Source organism: Mastigoproctus giganteus, chromosome 7 (assembly GCF_048544385.1).
Source record: "Mastigoproctus giganteus isolate SK-2022 chromosome 7, ASM4854438v1, whole genome shotgun sequence".
Taxonomy (NCBI): domain Eukaryota; kingdom Metazoa; phylum Arthropoda; class Arachnida; order Uropygi; family Thelyphonidae; genus Mastigoproctus; species Mastigoproctus giganteus.
In genome coordinates this window covers 195743347-195759292 of record NC_143581.1, presented here as the reverse complement: position 1 = coordinate 195759292, position 15946 = coordinate 195743347, and the positions used below count along the sequence as shown (strand labels likewise).

The 15946-nt window shown below is 35.9% G+C and overlaps 1 protein-coding gene across 1 annotated transcript in view; it reads right to left on the bottom strand.

Annotated features, from left to right (window-relative positions):
• The window catches only part of LOC150083520 (rap1 GTPase-GDP dissociation stimulator 1-like), a 148509-nt gene that overhangs the window by 118246 nt on the left and 14317 nt on the right, over positions 1-15946 (bottom strand). The window contains exons 3-4 of the mRNA XM_090378516.1: positions 11947-12075; positions 1137-1262 (exon numbers count right to left, since the gene is read on the bottom strand). Of these exons, the coding sequence (XP_090234642.1) occupies positions 1137-1262; positions 11947-12075 (255 nt within the window). The remainder of the gene's footprint in view (positions 1-1136; positions 1263-11946; positions 12076-15946) is intronic.

The window sequence follows — 15946 nt, the reverse complement described above, 5'->3', positions numbered from 1 at the left end:
TAAGCAACATGTAGTGGACTGTGCCTTTCTGCTGCCACTGATGTTAGCTTTCCTACTATTTTTTTATTTATTTTAATATATATTTTTATTAATTTCTATCTCTCTATTTAATTTTTGGATTAATTGGATTATATTTACATGGGGGTAGCGTGACGATGTGCTAACGCTACATTCATACCGCCATCTATAGCCTAATTTGTTTCTATATATTTTCAGTTCAACTATTGTTTTGTCAGTGGTGTGGTTTGGCCATGCGAGTACTAGGCTTTCTGTTTTATTATTTTTCAATGCATAAGGACCACCGCTATGCAAATCTATTGCATCGGCAGTCTCATTTTAGTATCATTCCATTGTTGTATGGATTTGTTTAGCGTTCGAAATGCAGTGATTCCCTGACTATTATTGGCCTCGTGGTCCTCTGTTGAGATGGGGCATAATGGTCAATCTATTTTATTTCATTTTATTAATTATTTTCAATTTATTTGGTCATGTAATGTTGTTAGTCTACGTTTCCACCTTAGTGAGATTTCACATAATTCAGAAACGGGTGCCATCAAGGGGGCGCCGCTAAATTTCTTTTAATGAGCTTAATTTTCTAAATTATTTTAGGAACGCTGCTTCAACACTACCCTTTTTATCCCTCCCCCTATATATTTTTCTGTTAATGTTATGTTATTTTATTTTGCTAAGTTCTTTTTCACTCTACTGGTTTGTCATGCTACTGGCAAATATCCTATTTTAATTTAGTTTATATATATATATATATATATATATACAGACAAATTTATTTGATCAGTGTATTGATTAGGGTATACACACATATATATATGAGAATATCATTTTTATCTTGTATTTGGCAAAATCTACTGGATGTGTACTTTATGGATGTACATGTCCATCATTAACTATTCAAAAAAATTACCACCTAAGCTTGTAGAAATAGTTTTTATAAAAATTTAAGTAAGAGCAGATCCCTGCATGAAATCAAGTGACTTTTTTTCCTTTTCTTTTTATCTTTACTTTTTAAGGCTGATGCTTAATAAGCCTAACTTCTTTGCTTCATTCTGCATTTATTAATACTAATAACTTGTTCAGATTCTGATAATTCATTATAAAGAAATACTGTATTTACATACCACTTTCAGCTAAATTTCCTAGCAATTCCAGAAGAGAATCTAAATTATCACTAGACAGTGTTACATCCAAAATGCTCACTAAGGAGATTAAGACAGGCTTCTTCATTAGTTTTCTTCTTCCACTATCTGTTAACAAAAATCATGAAATTGTGTATTTTTATATCATAATAATACATATTATAACATGAATGTCATTCTATATAACTTGTGCATTAAGGAAAAAAAAAAAAGTGTTTCACTCAATCATATTCATTTAAGATTGATAAAATATCTGAAATACAATTCAAAGAAACAACAATTGCCCTCGATTTACACAGTAGATTGGCTCTGCAAAAGTACTGTGTAAATGAAAATTGTGTAAATCGTGACTAATATTTGTATAGAAAATGAGGGGATACACAATTCCGTAAACACTCAATTAAATAATTTACATATTTTTAAAAATAAATTTAACGGTTTATTTTTATGTATAGCTATACAATAAAAATTTAGGGACAATAAATGGGGTACAGTAAAAAAAAAGGATGAAGGTGTGAAACCTTCAAAATCTATGAAAACAACAATTTATTCCATATCTTCTTCACCCTTCTCAGTTTAAAGCCATTACTACTGCTGCTGCTAACTTCCTCTACCTCAGAATTTTTTTTTAATTCATTTTCCATAGAGATTGTCAGAATTGCCTCAATAAAATCCATTATCAATGTTTGTTTCTTATTGTTACTTAGTTACTTATAAATCTCTTCATATTGAGCTAAACAGTTTCATAATTCCCTTCCAAATCTTAAGCTACAATCCAGTTTTGGTTCAATAACAAGGAAATAATTTTCAAGATTTTTAGCTATTTCGAGTCCTTTACTTATTGTGTTGATAGTGAGTGTTGAAGCTGGGTTATCATTATCACTTTGTCACTGGATATGGGATTGATAACCATTTCTACCAAAATTCATCTTCGTTAAATTCTCTGTCCATCACCAATCCTCCAATTTCAGAAGGAACCAAATCATCAAATCCTTCACTACCCAGCTGATGTGCCAAATCTATAATCTGAGAGGACGCATTCTCTATTGTTGGAATGTAATTACCACTCAAAACCACCTCAGGCCAGATAGCTTTCCAGCAGGTATTTAAAACTGAAAATCGTATATCACAAACTGTGAATGCTATTATTTTCACACAACCCAAAATTTTTTTGGAATACTTGTTTTATGTAGTATGACTTAAAAGTAAAAATAATACCCCAGTCAAATGGTTGGATCAGTGATGTAGTGTTGGATGATAAGAAAATTACTTTCACATTTTCATGATATAAATCTATCAATAAAAGAATTTAAGCTCAGGTTCTTTTTTTTAACATGTTTCAGCATCAGGAACAAAACATTGATAGAACCAGTCCTTAAATATTTTTGCAGTAACCCATGCTTTTTTATTGGCATTCAAATAAACTGATAGATTTCTTTTATTCAAGCCTTTCATTGCTCTCGGATTTAAAGCATGATTGATAATCATAGGTTTAATCATATAATCAACTGATGCATTTAAAAAATTATTTCCTTGTTATTCGTTCTTTGGACACTTTAAATCCTCCAGTTGTTTTTTCAGTTCGTGACAAATAAGTTCTATTTGGCATTTTCTTCCAGAATAGACCCATTTCACCAGCGTTAAAAACTTGATCAGGTGTATAAGAACCTTCCACAATTATTTTAGCTAGCCCTTGTGGAAATTTTTTAGCTGCCTTCTCATCAGCTGATGCAGCTTCATCTTTGACTTTAATATTATGTAATGAATACAGTACCTTTTTTTTAAACTTCTCGAACCATCCTTTGCTTCCAGAAAACAGTTGTCTGATTTGCAGACTGTTGGGTACACTTAATCTTATTAAAAATTCTTACAGCTTTATGTCTTATTGCATTGCCATCTATGGGCATTCTCTTTTGGATGTTATCCTCTATCCATATCACTAATGCTTTCTCCATCATCTCCATTGTCATATCGCATATGTAGGATGTGTGCTTTGAACTTATGGAAGATGCTGCTGATATGCTCGTTCTAATCTTTACTTAATTTTTTTTAATTGTCCCAAGTGTAGTTTCATTTAAATGAAAATAATTTGCAACTGTTGATGAACCTTCTCCATTCTTTAATCAATCTAATATCTCAATTTTTGTATCCAAAGAGATCTTTCTCTTCAAACATTTTTTTATAAGTGTCATTGACTCTAAGGTCTGTAAAATAATGTAAAAAATAGAGAAAAAATAATTTTAAATTACCTAAATGTATAAAAATTATTTAAGTAATCATGGATAGACATACCTAATGTACATACCTGTATGTATTAATTTGTATAACATTAATTTAACACAACACTTTATTAACACAACTGCTTAGTTACACATTGAAAAGCCAAGTGACCAGCAATGAATCAAGCCTGGGAAAGAAACAAACCTGTCTGCGCACGTGCCTAACACGTTCCGTGCTGCACCAATTTCACACCCATGCTGCCAAACCTGCTTTAAACATTTATAATCCTCATGTGTATAGTCTGAGCAAGAGGAAGAATACCATCAGCCTTGAGCTTAATCATTCAATTCAAAGCCTTAAACATCTCAATCAGATCGCCTTGCAGGTGCCTAGTTTCCAGATGCTGAAATTTGCAGGACTGAAACATTTTTTGGTAAGACCACCCTTTCATTCCCTTTTCCAATCTCATTGCCCCTTCTCTGCATCCATTCCAGCAGATCTACATCCTTCCTAAAACGTGGCCTCTAGACCTGTATGAAATATTCAATATGTGGCCTAAACATTGCCTTATACAATGGGATAATCATCTCCTTATCCCTGCTAGCAAAGTTTCTTTACATCATTGATAAAACCCCATGAGTTGTCCTGGCAGCCTGACTGCATTATTCAGAAAACTTTGTATCTGACCGCACAACTCGCCGAAGTTTTTTTTTTCAATTTCCACTACCCTGAGTGTAGTACCACTCAGTTGGCACATTAATTTGGATTACTGCTATCAATATGCAGTACCTTGCCATTGTCAATGTTGAACTTCAACTGCCATTTCTCAGCCCATCATCTGGCTAATTTTTCTAGATCTTGTTGCAGTAAAATACCTTGATTTTAACCACCTTGATCATTAACCACCCTGCCAACCCTTGCATCATCTGCAAACTTCAACATTATGCCTTCAACAATATCATTAATAAATATAGAAAACAAGGAGTTCAGCACTGAACCCTGAGGTTCAGAATGTCTCTTATACTGGGAGGATTTTTAACTTTCTAGATATTGACTGGAACTTGTGTGTTGGTCACTTGCACGCTAGCAAGACTTTTATGGATTTATTGAATGACTGTTAATTTCAACAGTATCAAAGGCCTTCCTGAAATTTAAGTAAATATTATCAAAAATATTTTTTCATTCAGTTCCTTTGTTACTGCATCATAATATTCAATCAAATTTGTCAGATAGGATCACCTCTTAACAAATCCATGCTGTGACTGCAGTATAATTGCAATCCTGTGTAGATGGTCCTACATTACTTCTTTAATCAGAGACGTGGTGTCACACAGATATAAGGAATGCCGAACTGGAATTTGGGGAGTACAATGTGTACAGAAAGGATAGACAGGATAGGAAGGGAGGAGATGTTATGCTGTTAATAAAGAAAAACATAAAATCAAAAGAAGTGCATCCAGTTGATATAGATGAACAGTGCACTGTTGAGTCAGTTTGGTGTGACATAAGCACTGCGAAAACAAAAATAAGAGTAGGAGTGTGTTATAGGCCTAATGACTCGAATGAGTACAATGAACAATTGTACAGAGAAATAGAGTGGGCTAGTAAATCGGAATGTCTTATAATGGGGGATTTTAACTTCCCAGATATTGACTGGAACTTGTGGGTTGGTCACTCACACACTAGTCAGAATTTTTGTGGATTTATTGGATGATTGTTTTCTGCAGCAGCATGTTCGAGAGGCAACCAGAGAAAGTAATACTCTTGATCTGGTTATCAGCAGTGATCATTCATGTATTAGGAATTTCCAGATAAAAGAACCACTAGGTGGCAGTGATCACAGTGTACTGACGTGGGATTTACTTAAAGATTTAATTACCATCAGGGGTAAAGGAAAGGGTTTTTGCTTCCATAAAGGCGAGTACAGTGGTCTCCGACAGTTTTTAAATTCTGTACAGTGGGATCAACTGACGATGTTGCCAACAGTAAATTCTAAGTGGGGAGCATTCAAGGAATTAATCGTGGAAGCTACTAAAAGTTTCATACCTATTAAGAAATACTGTTCAGGGTTTAGGCCTAAATGGTTGTTAAATGAACTAATGAGACTCGTAACAGAGAAGAAAAATGCATGGGATGCATATAAATTATCAAGCGATTCAGAAGCCTATGGCAGATATAAGTTAATCTGTAATCAGGTCACAAAGGAGGTTCGGCAGGCGAAGGCAGATTACGAGAAATCCTTGGCAAAAGATGCTAAGAAAAACAGCAAGGATTTCTTTACTTGTATAAACTCTAAAAGGAAGGGGATGAATCTAATTGGTCCACTTGACATCGATGGTTCGACTGTTGATGATCCTGCTCAGATAGCAAACAAACTGAATGAGTATTTTGCATCTACATTCACACGTGAGGAATTATTAAGGTTTGAAAATGGCAGAAGGTTATCAAATTGTAGCAGGGTGCTTAATGATCTTGTAATAACTGAGAGCAAAGTGGAAGAGAAATTGTTGAAGTTAAACATAAGAAAAGCACCTGGGGTGGATGGGATCTATCCAGTTATATTAAAGGAGGTGGCAAAGCAACTAAGCAAACCCTTAGCCATAATTATGAGAGCATCCTTGGACTCAGGGGAGGTTCCCACGGACTGGAGATGTGCAAATGTATCCCCAATTCACAAAGGGGGATCGAAGGGTGACAAGTAATTACAGACCAGTTAGTTTAACTTCTGTTCCGGGTAAAATAATGGAGTCACTGGTTAAAGATGCATTGCAGGATCATCTAGACAAGACTGCAGCAATAATTCAGACACAGCATGGGTTTGTTAAGGGAAAGTCTTGTCTGACAAATTTGATAGGATATTATGATGTGGTTACAAAGGAACTGGATGCAAAAAATAATTTTGATATCATATATTTGGATTTCAGGAAAGCTTTTGACACTGTTGCGCATGGAAGACTATTGTACAAATTGGAGCAGAATGGTATTAAAGGTAAGTTGCTCCAATGGATAAAAGGGTGGTTAAGTGCGAGAAGACAGAGGGTGGTAATCAATGGGTGCTGCTCTTCTTGGACTAATGTTATTAGTGGAGTCCCACAGGGTTCGGTGTTAGGTCCACAGTTGTTTTGTATATTTATCAATGATATTGATGAAGGTATATCAGGCTTAGCGTCGAAGTTTGCAGATGATACAAAGGTTGGCAGGGTTGTTAATGACAGTAATGGCAGTGTGCTACTGCAACAGGATCTAGATAATTTGGGCAGATGGGCTAAGAAGTGGCAACTGAAGTTTAACCTGGACAAATGCAAAGTACTGCATATGGGTAGAAGTAACCCCAGAGAAGCGTACCAACTTTGTGGTACTACACTTAAGTTGGTAGAAAATGAAAAAGACCTGGGAGTAATTGTGCAGTCAGATATGAAGGTTTCTGAGCAATGCAGACATCCTGCCGGGGCAGGTCATGGGGTTTTGTCAATGATATATAGGAATTTTGCTAGCAGGGAAAAGGAGGTGATTATCCCTCTGTATAAGGCAATGGTCAGGCCACGCCTTGAGTACTACGTGCAGGTCTGGAGGCCTCATTTTAGGATGGATGTAGATTTACTTGAGCATGTACAGAGAAGGGCAACAAGATTGGTGAGGGGAATGAAGGGATCCTCTTACCAAGAGAGGCTTAAGTTCTGCAAATTGCAGTGGCTGGAGACTAGACACCTGCGGGGTGATCTGATTGAGGTATATAAGGCCTTGAATGGGTTGAGCACGCTGAATTCTGATGGGATCCTTCCACTTTTTCAGATTACGAACCTAAGGTGGCATAAATTCAAATTAAGAAAGGACAGATGTAGAATAGATGTGCGGAAATTTTCCTTTAGCCAGCGGGTGGTTAATTGCTGGAACAAACTTCCATCTGTCGTTGTGGAAGTTGATAGGTTGAATAAATTTAAGGAGGAACTGGACAGGCATTTGGAGGGAATGGTGTGATTTTTTTTTTTTTTTTTGGCTGATGCTGCATAAGCTCATACATTTGCTTTCTTGCATCACATGCCACTACTACTACTACTACTCTATTATTTTTCCTAGAACAGAAGTTAAGCTAATAGGTCTGCAATTAGTCATGTCACCCACCTTTTGATGTCAAACTTGGAACAGTATTTGTTAGTTGGTATGAAAAGCCTGATAGCTTCTACAATTACTTCCCTCAATGCTTTCCCTTTTATAAGTTGCTGTCAGTAATATCAGACAGTTCCAATGCATAGAATTTAAAAACTGCAACCAATGTAGCCATCCTTATGAAAGCATAAGCCCTTCCCTTTACTCTTGACAGTAGTTATGTCTTTAAGTAAATCCCATATACAGCACATTGTAATCACTGCCACACAGAGGGTCTTTTATCTACAGGTTACTAACATGAAGAATTGCTACTGATTATCAGATGAAGAGTATAGCATCCACCTGTTGCTCCATACTGTTGTAGAAAACAGTCATCCAATAAATCCATAAAAGTCTTTCTAGCATACAAGTGATCAACCCACAAGTTTCAGTCAATATTTAGAAAGTTAAATTCCTCCCAGTATAAGAGACATTCTGACTTACTGGCCCATTCTATTTCTTTGTACAGTTGTTTGTTATAATCATCACAGTCATTAGGCCTATAACACACTCCTCCTCTCATTTTTGTTTTCACAGTTTATGTCACAGCAAACTGACTCAACATTGCACTGGCCGCCTATATCAGACTGGATGCACTGCCTTAGATTTAATATGCTTCTTAAATAAGAGAGTACAACCTCTCCTGCAACTAAATACACAGGGTGTTTCAATTAAAAGGCACAGTGATCTATCACTTTTATATTTAGGCTTAGACTATTTGTCATCTGGAGCTTTTTTTTGTCATATTTGGGATAAAATTTTTGCATATGATGTTAAAACTGTACTATGTACAGTAAACCCCCGCTATTCGCGGTATCTGTATTCGCGGTTTCGCGTATTCGCGATCGCCGATTTAATATAAAATGAAACCTAAAAAATGTGAATTTTAAAGCGCCGTGAATATTTTCCCCCATAAAAAAACATGGACGTGGCTAAAATTATCTTTCCCGGTAAAAACAGCGCTCAGTGGGTGGGGGGAGAGGAGTGACAAAATCGCGAGCGTGAATGTTTCTCGCTAATCCTTGTTCAGTATGTGTTATTCGCTTGTCATGGAAGGTTTCGTCGTTTGCTTTTAATTTATATGCTTATAAATTGAATAAATTTATCAATTTATAAATTTATTTGCTTACAAAAATGATAAATCTACTGTTTTGCAGTGTAAAACGGACTTTTTCGAGTGTGTTAACGGAAGAAAGTGACTTTATTGTGGACAAATTCTTTCTAACCCCTACAAAAATATGGCTACGAATAACAAGAGAAATGTGAAAATATCAAAGGTGATGACATTAGCAAATAAAATTGAGTTATTAGATAAAATTTCTAATGGTAAAAGTGTCTCCTCAGTGGCAAAACATTATAAAATCAATGAGTCAACGGTACGATCAATCAAGAAATCGGAAGAAAAAATCCGCCGTAGTGTCCGTGAAAAAGGCGCTAATTGCTTCAAAAATTTGCTCTGTAACTTGTGATGTTAAATTAGAAAAAATAGAAAAAGCTTTAAACATGTGGATAGAAGACCGAACTCAAAATAAAATTCCGTTAAGTTCACTCATCATTCGTGAAAAGGCAAAACTCCTTTATCAACACTTTAGCGAAACTGGTGATAGCACTGGCGGGATAAGTTTTTTTGCTAGCAAAGGCATATTACATTTAATATTAAATTGTATCTTATTTTCATTTCGATGCCATATGCTTGCATTTCACTATGTACTGTCTATGTACATAGTCATATTATGAAGGTACATATAATACATACATAGAAACAATTTTAGACTAGTTTTTCTTATATATTTCATACTTTGGAACGGAACCCCTTTATTACTATGGGAGCCATAACTCAGTATTCGCGTTTTCGGTATTCGCGACATTTCTCAGGAACGTAACCCCCGCGAATAGCGGGGGTTTGCTGTATTGCCATTTAGATTTTATGATTTCAAAATTAAAATTTTGCCTAATCAATTGCTTTTCCTCAATGGGAAAGTTGTTCTCTGTCTTTTCTTTAGTCTAAAAATGTCATGTGTAGCAGTGTGCTACTGCAATAGGATCTAGAAAATTTGGGCAGATGGGCTGAGAAGTGGAAACTGAAGTTTAACATTGACAAATGCAAAGTACTGCATATGGGTAGAAGTAACCCCAGAGAAACGTACCAACTGTGTGGTATTACACTTAGGGTGGTAAAAAACGAAAAAGACCTGGGAGTAATTGTGCAGTCAGATATGAAGTTTTCTGAGCAATTCAGACAGGCTGCAAGAGAAAACCATAGGGTTTTGTCAATGATATACAGAAAATTTGCTAGCAGGGAAAAGGAGGTGATTATCCCTTCGTATAAAGCAGGGGTGGCCAACAAGTCAATCGCGATCTACCAGTCAATGGCGGATTTAATTTCAGTTGATCACAACAAATTTTAAATATACAGTCATCCCTCGATTTGTGCACCTTGTACAATGAAATTTTTGAGATGGTAGATCATGGCACATTTTGAAGGAAAAAAGTAGATCGCATCACAAATTAAGTTGGCCACTCCTGGTATAAGGCAATGGTCAGGCCACACCTTGAGTACTGCGTACAGGTCTGGAGGCCTCATTTTAGGAAGGATGTAGATTTGATTAAACGTGTACAGAGAAGGGCAACAAGATTGGTGACGGGAATGAAGGAATCCTCTCTTACAAAGAGAGGCTTAAGTTCTGCAAATTGCAGTGGCTGGACACTAGGCACCTGCAAGGTGATCTGATTGAGGTGTTGAATGGGTTGAGCATGCTGAATTTTGATGGGATTCTTCCACTTGTTCAGATTACGAACCTAAGGGGGCATAAATTCAAATTGAGAAAAGACAGTTGAAGAATAGATGTGCAGAAATTTGACTTTAGCTAGCAGGTGGTTAATTGCTGGAACAAACTTCCATCTGTCATTGTGGAAGTTGATAGCTTAAATAAATTCAAGGAGAAACTGGACAAACATTTAGAGGGAATGGTTGTGTGAATTTTTTTTTTTTTTTGGTTGATGCTACATAAGCTCATATGCTTGCTTTCTGAAGCAATTTTATTTGAAATGTGTATTGTATGAAATGTGCAGAGAAATGAAAATAATAATCGAGTAAAAGCACAGATTAGCAATACAGAAAAATTATACACAACAATAATGTTGTCCAAACAAGGTTAGGGAAAAATGCAAAATAATATAAACATTGTTATTAATATAATTAGTAAACACACATTATCATTTCCAATTTTTTTAGAGGACTATAGCCTATGATAATTATCTGGAACAAAATAATACTTCAAACGTTCATACCACTGAAAAAGGCATCTAAATGAATCTATAGTAACAAGCAAATTGCAAGTATATACAATGAATTAAAAATAACAGTAACTTGGAGGATAAACCTGACACTATGTAAATAATTGTAATAATTATTATTTTAATTTAATATAATTTTTTGATTAAGTTGATTAGATGTATGTACTAATTTAGTGAAACTTTACAGAGGGGAAATAAAATGAAATTTTTTACTGTTAGTAGATATGAAGGAAGGGACAGAAAACCAAAACATGATAAGAAAAGCCAAAGGTATGGCAGAATTTTAAAAATAAAAGCATAGAAGGCTAATAAGCCTTCTATGCTTTATTGGCCTTCTTTATTAATAAAGATGAAAACTCAGGATATTGGGGTTGTAAAACCCCAACATCTAAATAAAGAACCTTGGCACAAGAAGAAATAAGTAGAACAGAGGCAATTAAAAATGATGTCCAATGAGTATATGGTAAAATATGGAAATTTACTATGGAAAAATGGAAGGCTAACATATTATAGAAAAAGGAGAAGTTATATAAGAGAAAAAGAAAGAAATAGCACTCTCCGTTAAATCTCTAAGCATTGAGATAGAGGAAGATGTAGTAGCAATCAAGATAGTTTAAAGAAAAGCAAGAAAAAGTAGGATAAAAAAGTAGCATAACCTATGCTATTATTTACCTTTTCTTAGATTGATTTGATTTGATTTTATTGGTGCAAAAACGACTGCGGGTTATACTGCGCCTTTCTACCCTTAGTGTACAAATTAATGCCTGATATCATATATTTTCTTTCATTACTATAATGTTACACACACACAAAAATAAAATACAGATGAAAACAGATAGCTGAGAAGGTAATCTGCTGTTTCCTGGCTTGCCCTGTAACTCCACTCAACTTTCAAAAAAAGCATAGGGACACGTCACAGCTTACCTGACTTACTAACTCCACTTTGTATTTAGGTAGGTAACTTTTCTAGTCTCTTATAAACCAACTATTATTTATATAGCAGAAACTGATAGTGATAAAACTGTTTTTTTACAATACTCATATTATACACTTAATGAAACAGATGATACAACAAAACTGAAACAATTATTCATTAATGGACTCTAAATTGTTTTAATAAAATACTCACCTACATCTGCTAAACAATTCAAAAGAAGCAGACAATGTGTCATTGTATCTTCATCATCATGGAACCTTGTCAAATATTTAAGTAATATATCTATTATACCGCCTTGTATTGCTAATTCTTGGGTCTCCCCTTTTAAAACAAATTAAAACAATATGCAATGAGATACTGCTCATAATAATATATATTCAATTAAGAGTTAGTCATTTGTTAAGTTTTAAGAGGAAAAAACCTATAACAGTTGTTTAATACTACATGAATTTACTAAAGTTAATCTAGCATTCTCCATAAAAAAGTAAAGTGCAGCCATTATCAACCCACTGCAGGGTGGAAGCCTCCTCAACAATTCATGCTGAGGGAAATGGACCATAATCTGCCACGCTGGTCCAGTGCGGGTTGGCAGATCGACCGTATTCAGCAGTCAGGGGCTTGAACCCCGGTCTACTCAAAGAGCGTGTGCGACTGCACTCCCGCTCCTGCCCACTCGGCTACGGAGGCCGTTTATACATTTATGCAATTTAGTCAAGGTGTAACAACATGGAATTTTCTTTGAGTTTTCCTGTTATATGCTAGTAGAGGACTACTGTAAATGCACTGATTATTAAAGATGGTAAACCTTTAAGTAAATTTATCTATTTTTTTGTATCCACAATCCCCATCAGATACTACAGTCTAATAATTTTAAACATTTAAAATTATTAATGCTTATGCACTGATAAAATGAACTGTTAACGTATCTTTATTCATAACCTTTTTGCTTGTTCTGAAATTAACTTCAAACCCAGGTTGAGAATTATTTGACACATAATGGTTTTTCCCAGTTCAATCCAGTGTTTAAACTAGTGTGCCAAAAATCTGTTTGTTAAAAATATATGAGTAAAATGTAGCTTTTTTTAAGCTATGGAAACCAACACAGTTAAGTCTAGGGCAAAACCCTCAAGCTATGAAAGATATATAAAGTCATTTTTTTCATGTCAGGCATAGCCTCTATGGGAAAATTGGGTTTGCTACTTAGTACATCGACATCATATTGTGGAAGCACTTCAGCACTAGTTATCTTGGTATTGCACTACTCTAAATAAAAGGCACTGCTCCAATGGAGAAGTATACTGCTTTTTATTTCAAGTGTATACCACCACCTAGACACAGGTTTCGACTCTGACTGGAGTCTTATCAGTGAGCAGGTAGACACCACAAAGACCTGAGCAACCCAATGATGATATATATCCACAATATATGAGATGTGATATGGTGCAGTAAGTAAAGCAGTTACAGCTAAGTCTAGGACAACAGCCTCAAACTATAAAAGCTGTATAAAATCATTACACATCATCATTCTTCTCTTTCTTGGTGATTTCCTTCTACTGCTCTCTCTCTCAGATTTACTTAAATTTTTTTTTTGCCTGGTGTAGCATAAGCCTCAGGCTTTCTAGCATGATATGGCTAATAATAATAATGGCAGGCATAACCTGACATGTACAATGACTTTACACAGCTTTAGGCTTTCATAGCTCATTGGATTATGCCTGATGCACAACTTTAAACAGCTTTAAGTTTTCACAGCTTGTCAGGCTATGACATGCAATGACTATATATGGCTTTCATAACTTGAGGCTTTTTTGCTACACTTAACTAGGTCTATTTCATTTAATGCACTAACCTTTTATCTCACATATAGTGGATGTATCTCGTCAGTGGGTTGCTTGGAGCTTCACAATGCCTACCTGCCCACTGATAAGACTCCAATCAGAGTCAGGGTCTGGATGGAGGCCTACACTTTAAATGAAAAGCAATAAACTTCTCCATTGAAGAAGTGCCTTTTATTTAGAGTAGTTCAATATCAAAGGTGACTCACAGCAAAGTTCTTTCACAATATGATATCAATGCACTAAATCAATGCACATAGAGGCTATACCCGACATGTACATGACTTCGTATAGCTTTCATAGCTTGAGGGTTTGCTCTATACCTGACTATATCTACTTTACTTAATACACAATCTTGCAAATCACATATGTGGATATATCTCATCGCTGGGTTAATGAAGTCTTCACAATGCCCACCAATGAGATTTCAATCAGATTCAAAACCCGGGTCTCAGAAGTAGCATAAACTTTAAATAAAAAGCAATATACTCCTTCACTGGAGAAATGCCTTTATTTAGAGCAAGGCAATACAAAGGCAACTTGAGGCAAAGTGACTCAACAATATGACATTGATGCATTATGGAAATACTTAAAAATTAGTTACATATACTCTTCACTGAGGCAAAAACTTACGCCAATTTCTGTCTTTTTCACTTTTTTGAAAATTGTACTAAAAAAATTCCAGCAATAAATTCAGCAAACCTTTACCCCACCATCTTCTTCATACTTTTCAGTTAAGGATAAAGAAGGCTGTTGTTGTTATTTGGTTTTTTTTAGGAGCATTAGCAACTAAGGCCATATTGCTCCGGGATATTCGGTGGTCATTTCCTGACCTTTCCGCATCCTCTGTATTTGGTGGTGACGGGCTTGAACCCCGGTCTAATCAAGAAGCGTGTGGTACGCACTGCTGCTCCTTCCCACCTGGCTACGGAGGCGCCGATGAAGAAGCCTCCATGGCCTTTAATTACAGAACAATCCTATGCCAGTTGCTTTCCACTCTCTCCAACCTCTGTACTTCTGTATCTTTAAAAAAAGCACACAGCAGCTCTTCAATTATCCCTATATTGGCTTTGCCTTCCAGGGAGGCACATTATGGACCTGCACCGTAAAGCCCATAAACAAATAAGCCTTCCAGGAAGTTCTCAAGTGTTCCTTGCAGCTTTATCCCATGGTGGGAAACAAGATTGGTCTATAAGAAAGCAAATGTTAATTCGACCTTTTGCCCACAGGAACTGGGACAAGTCATTACTGTATCTTCCCCTTCTCATTGTGTGTCTACACACTGCATTTATGATAAAGTACAGCATGCCCCCGTTATAACGCGGTTCGCTTTACTCTGATTCGCTATAACGCTGTTCTTATATTATAACCTGTATCTGACTATAACGCTGTCACAGATCACTATAACACTCTTTTACAGATTGCATTTTTGGCATATTTAACGAAGTTGTTTCATTTGATGGAGTCAATAGCTTGAAAATGAATAGCAAAACAGCATTAAAATGTTTCCCATGCCAACTTGAGAAATTTTCCCATGCTTAGTGAAATTTTCTCGCACGCTAATTTAATTGCAGTACAGCGACTTGTTACATAGTTCTGAGATCAACATTTTAATAAATGAACAAGTATACTGCTTGTTATATGCATTTATCCGAAGTCTAGTCATCACTCAAGTTTATCCAAGTTACAAAGGAGGTTAGGCAGGCAAAGGCAGATTATGAGAAATCCTTGGCAAGGGATGCAAAGAAAAACAGAAAAGAGTTCTTTACTTATGTAAACTCTAGAAGGAAGGGGATGAATTAGATTGGTCCACTTGATATTGATGGGTCAACTGTTGATGATCCTGCTCAGGTAGCTAACAAACTAAATGAATATTTTGCATCGACATTCACACATGAGGAGTTATTCAGCAAGGGGAATGCCAGAGGTGTATTCAACTCTAGCAGTAAGCTACAGAATCTTGAAATAACTGGGAGTAAAGTGGAGGAGAAACTGTTGAAGATAAACACAAGAAAGGCACCCGGGGTGGATGGGATCTATCCAGTTATATTAAAGGAGGCAGCAAAGGAAGTAAGCAAACCCTTAGCCATAATTATGAGAGCTTCCTTGGACTCAGGGGAGGTACCCATAGACTGGAAATGTGCAAATGTGACCCCAATTCACAAAGGAGGATCAAAGGCTGACACAAGTAATTATAGACCTGTGAGCTTAACTTCTGTTCCAGGAAAATTAATGGAGGCACTGGTTAAAGAAGCACTGCAGGATCATTTAGACAAGACTTCAGTTATAGCTCAGACACAGCATGGTTTTGTTAAGGGGAAGTCTTGCCTGACCAACTTGATTGGATACTATGATGC